At 37.4% G+C, this 4,681-nt stretch overlaps 1 protein-coding gene across 1 annotated transcript; it reads left to right on the top strand.

The window, feature by feature from the left end:
- Positions 1–317: 317 nt before the first annotated feature.
- Positions 318–4,126, top strand: LOC117485465. The gene is made up of 10 exons (XM_034134022.1): positions 318–324; positions 744–887; positions 1,151–1,275; positions 1,459–1,595; positions 1,728–1,821; positions 2,339–2,450; positions 2,688–2,911; positions 3,024–3,195; positions 3,291–3,418; positions 3,608–4,126. The coding sequence occupies exons 1-10, from the start codon at positions 318–320 to the stop codon at positions 3,923–3,925; spliced, it is 1,461 nt and encodes a 486-aa protein (XP_033989913.1). The 3' UTR covers positions 3,926–4,126.
- Positions 4,127–4,681: the final 555 nt, after the last annotated feature.

Genomic DNA, 4,681 nt, shown 5'->3' with positions numbered 1-4,681 from the left:
TAGTACCGTTAAAACCTTTACGATACACACACACACACACGCTCTGTTACAATAAAACACTTTCAATACAAATCCTTATGACTCATTTGGCTTGATTCTAAGTGAACAGGTCAATTTGACCCTGAACAGAAGAGGTGTCTCGACTCTCTATCAACATCAACCGATTGGAAAACATTTTTGAAAATGTAAAAAATTCTTTATGTTATGCAAAACTAAAGTATTTTATATCAAGGTTTTTCCAATGAAAAGATACATTTGAAAAATGTGTTTGAATGTAAATGTTTTGTGAAAAACAAGTGACTTATTCTAATGGGACCATGATTTGTGAGAGGTGAATAACACAATTGCACTAAATATTGATTTCATTGATAGTAATAAAAGGTACAAACCATGTACAAATAAAACATCTGGATTTTGGGGTTTCTGACCATTTTTGAATAATTAAACATGCACTGAGTCAAATTTACCCAGAAATATTATTGCTGTTACAGAAAAACTAATACAACAGGAGGGTTAAAAGAAAGTAATTGGTTCTCTATTTTTAGGGACCTCAACATTTCTATGCATCATTATTCATTGCATAAATAATAATAATGATATTGCTGTATTACTCAGGCTGCTGTGCAGTCAGTTTTGGGGTAAACATTTTGAAGTAAAGATGGACTTGATTTCAGTTTTCTGGTTTTTCTTTACAAATATACAAAATACTGTATTTCATCACAACTCTTATTTTGTCTTCACAGTTGCCAAGAAATTTGACATTCCCACCTTGGACTTAAAAGTCTTTGATGTAACAAAGACTGAAGTTGACGAGGAGGTGTTTGAGTTTCTAATACAGAAACAAGACCTTGGTGTCCTGGAGATTTGTTTGCCTCAAGATCCAAATGGTGAGTTTCTTTCCATCTTGGAGCCCCATATTTATCCCTAACACTCAAATGTATCTGCTGATTTGTTGTTTCTCATTATTACAATCATTTTATCATCATTTATTTTCCCTTAACTTAAATCAGTAGTGGGGCTTATCTTATGTGAATATTTTGCATTCCATGTATAATTAACAACAACTCTTTGAGTAATAATAGACATTTCCACTTAAATTGTGTTATGGTTATTGTCAATCACACCAGATTTCTGTTAACATGATTTCCAGATTCGTTAAGCTCCTCTGCAAGCGCCTCCGTTACAAGCTACAGCGATGTGGACTCTGATGACACCATCATACTGCAGCGTAGTCCTGCTTCTACAAAGAGAGAAGAGGATAGTCGTTTAGCCAAAGTAAGCTCTGCAGATTTCATTACAGCCTTTGTCTGAAAGTTTTAACAAACTTGAAAATGTAGTGATAAATGACAGATGAATGAAAGTTAAGAAATAATGATTATAGTGTGTTTTTTTACACTTGATATTTTATGACTGTTTTAAACGTTTCAGTGTGTTCTTTTTATTATTACTTCCACTAAGATGATTGAAGACATTCTGAAGAACAAACCTGGTGGAGAGAGGATCATGAATGAGTATGCTCGGACTAAAAGTCTAACAGATTCCAGGAGACGCGATATGGTCAAGATATTGGTTGCACAAATGACAAGTGATCATGGGTATGTTTTCATAAAATCATAACATACCTACACACCAAGGACACTTTTATTGACTTGATATGGTGAAGTACAACACCCTTCTTTTACAGAAGTTGTGTGTTTGTCTCACGCTGTGTGTGTCTGTGTCTGTAGGACAAGTCCTTCAAGGCGTGTTAAAGAGGAATACGCAAAGGGCATCACTTCCTTGTTCCCAAACCTGGCCGATCCTAGGAGCAAGTTTGGCTTTGTAAGTACATTAGAAACTAGGTGTCACACAATTCTCTGGGACTTTTGCTTTCCGTCCTCAAAATGTAAATGTGGAAATTATTACACTGTTGGGTGATGTTTCCAGTTCAGCTAAATAGTATGGAGGTTATTCCCTATCTTTATTCAAGAGCGTGGTCTTTCAATTTGAGAGCATAATTTCTTGATTTCATGTTCACATTTTGTATTTCTTTCCCTCAAACCCTGTCCTCGCACTCCAAATAGTGCCTGCTTGCACTTAGATTTGCTCTGCTCCTGCTCAAACACTTGCACTGAAATCAATAAATGATACTCTCAAATTGAAAGACCACGCTCTTGAATAAAGATAGGGAATAACCTCCATAAAAGAGCTATCAACATTTCTGTATGCCCACCATATTTGTCATCTCTCCTAAAGCTTTCCTTAAATGTTATTAATGCCCAGTTCAGTGTGTAGTTTTAAGGAGATAAAAACTATATTTAACCTGCTCATCAAACTGAATTACACCCTTTTACTTTAGGAGCATTATTACAATGCAGAAGATGGTAGTGGGTACCTGGCATGGAGACTGAAATTTGTTCAAAAGGGAGCATCAGAGGGACAAAAGAAGACCCTGCGTCAGTCACTAACAGGTATGTGATTTGTATTGTAGGTGGATAGTAAATCTAATTTATAACACATGATTGGAGAATAATTTAATGTATACTCTTGTTTTTCTAAATCTTGTACTCTTTTGTAGTTTGTATTTATTCTGTTTCTGAATCAAATTAATCTACTTTCATCTGATGACATAACTTAAAACAAAATGTCATATGTATGTAAAGAGCAGTCAAACACAGTATTCAGTAAACATTCCACCTCTGTAACAGGTGGTCCAAAAGCTGATAGAGGCCCTTTCACAGAGGCAAACTGTCTAACCACTGAAAGCCTGTGTTGCGAGGCTATCGCACTGATGAAGCACTCAGCTGATGAAGCAATTGTCAAGGAGAAGATGAAGCAGACCTTCACATATCGCCAAAAGATGCTTCATGACCCAGTCAAGTCTTCTGAAATATTCACTGCGTTTCCAAGATTCCTAGACATACCAGGAATGGTATGTGGATCTTTGACTGCCTTATTACTGTTCTACAAAAGCCTGGTTAGGGATGTTAAATCTTTCATGACCCTTATGTCTACTTTTCTGTCTTATTCCATCTTGTCTGCAGATTGAACAGGACTTTAATCTTATGTTTGGTGATGTCACCTCTGCAAAGTTCCTGGAAAGGTGGCCAACTGTATACAAGAAGAAAGTCCTTGACCAAAGCCGTGGCCTCACACAGACAGGCGACCTTCAAGACCTGGTTCAAAATGCTGGATCCACAACAGAAGTGGAAAATGGTACAATGGAATAAAATATTTGTTCTCATTGAACGGATAATTAGTTTTAAGGCCAAATGGAATGACTGTTTACACATTTGTACTTGTTTTTTCAGGATGGGACAACGATATGTCATCCCTTATGGTCCTTGTGCACCTTCTGCCACCGTCAACTCAGGGCCGCAAGAGACCAGGAAAGCTCTCAGCCAGACAAGCCAGTGAGCATCTTGTGAAGTTTCTCAAGGTGAGGTAACAGTTCAATGAAATTAAAAGAAAGTTTACTGTTAAGTCCACATTCATAATCCTGAGAATCTTTTTAAAGTTCATAAATCAAAGTAAGATAAGGTATTTGTGTAATTTTAAATGCATCTTCTTAAACAGTTTGTGAATCGTTTATTATTTGAATAAGGCTAACTAAGTTCTTCTGTCACAGACTGGGACCAGCATTCAGGGGCATCTGGACAGCATCATGGAAAGCCGTCAACCCTATCTGCTTGCTGTGGGGACCCAGAGGAGTGTGATTCACAAGTATTTCATTGTGATTGACAAGCACGCAATACCATGTAAGTCACCAGACTGTCTTGCCTGTATTGATGAGCTTTTCAAAGCTCATTTCGTCTTTGGTACCTCCTACAACCAGGATCTGGTGAATGTGTACAACTTCTTGCAAACCACGATTTATGAAATCGATGTGGAAAACACTAAGGTGAATCCTAGGGTTGCAGAGTTGAGGGCTCGGATGCTGAATTGAGTTGATACTGAGATTGTTTTGAGGGCTCTAATATTGTATTGAGCTAACACTGAAATGTTGTGTTTTATTTGCAAAAGCTCCCAGGCAAATTCTAATTCCCTGATAAAACACTTGAAGCTAATCCACGGACATTGTTCAGGTAAAACACTTCGCCTTAAATGCGGTCAGGCTGGTTGTTCTCAAGTTTATGGCACTTTTTCCGGGTTTAGAAAGCATCTCAATAAAACACACACACCTTGTTCTGATCCTGGTGAAGGGCCCTCTACAGCTGAAGATTTGGCATCAAGTCATTTTGATGATTTGCCATCAATAACTACCCCTTCTGACGCAGTCCTTCTTGATAAGAGTCTCGTAGACAGCTGCGCAGCAACAGTAGCTGAACTTAAAGTGGCAGGTGTAGGTGAAACCACCATTAATTCTTTGGTCATTTCCATGGAAGAGATTGTTTATGATATCCATAATCAAGCAAAAGAGTCTGTAAAAAAGTGTCTATCTTTACAGGAGCCTCACAAAAGTGACATTGAGTGTAAAATCGATCAGTGTTTTGAAAAAATGGAAAATCCTTTTGGTGTATTAAATTCAGAAAGTAAGAGAAGGCAATATTTTACAGAGAAGTGGGGAAGGGTAGACCCAGTAGAATATGTTCTTGGTACAAGATTTGATACCCTGCGCAATCGGACTACTGGAAGTTATGAACAGGTTGTTGTTACTGATACATTTGTTTACATCCCAATTTTGAAAACATTACAGTTCATT

This window comes from Trematomus bernacchii, unplaced genomic scaffold (assembly GCF_902827165.1).
Source record: "Trematomus bernacchii unplaced genomic scaffold, fTreBer1.1, whole genome shotgun sequence".
Lineage (NCBI taxonomy): Eukaryota > Metazoa > Chordata > Actinopteri > Perciformes > Nototheniidae > Trematomus > Trematomus bernacchii.
Note: the sequence above shows the minus strand (reverse complement) of the source record. Positions and strands in the feature narration are given on the sequence as shown.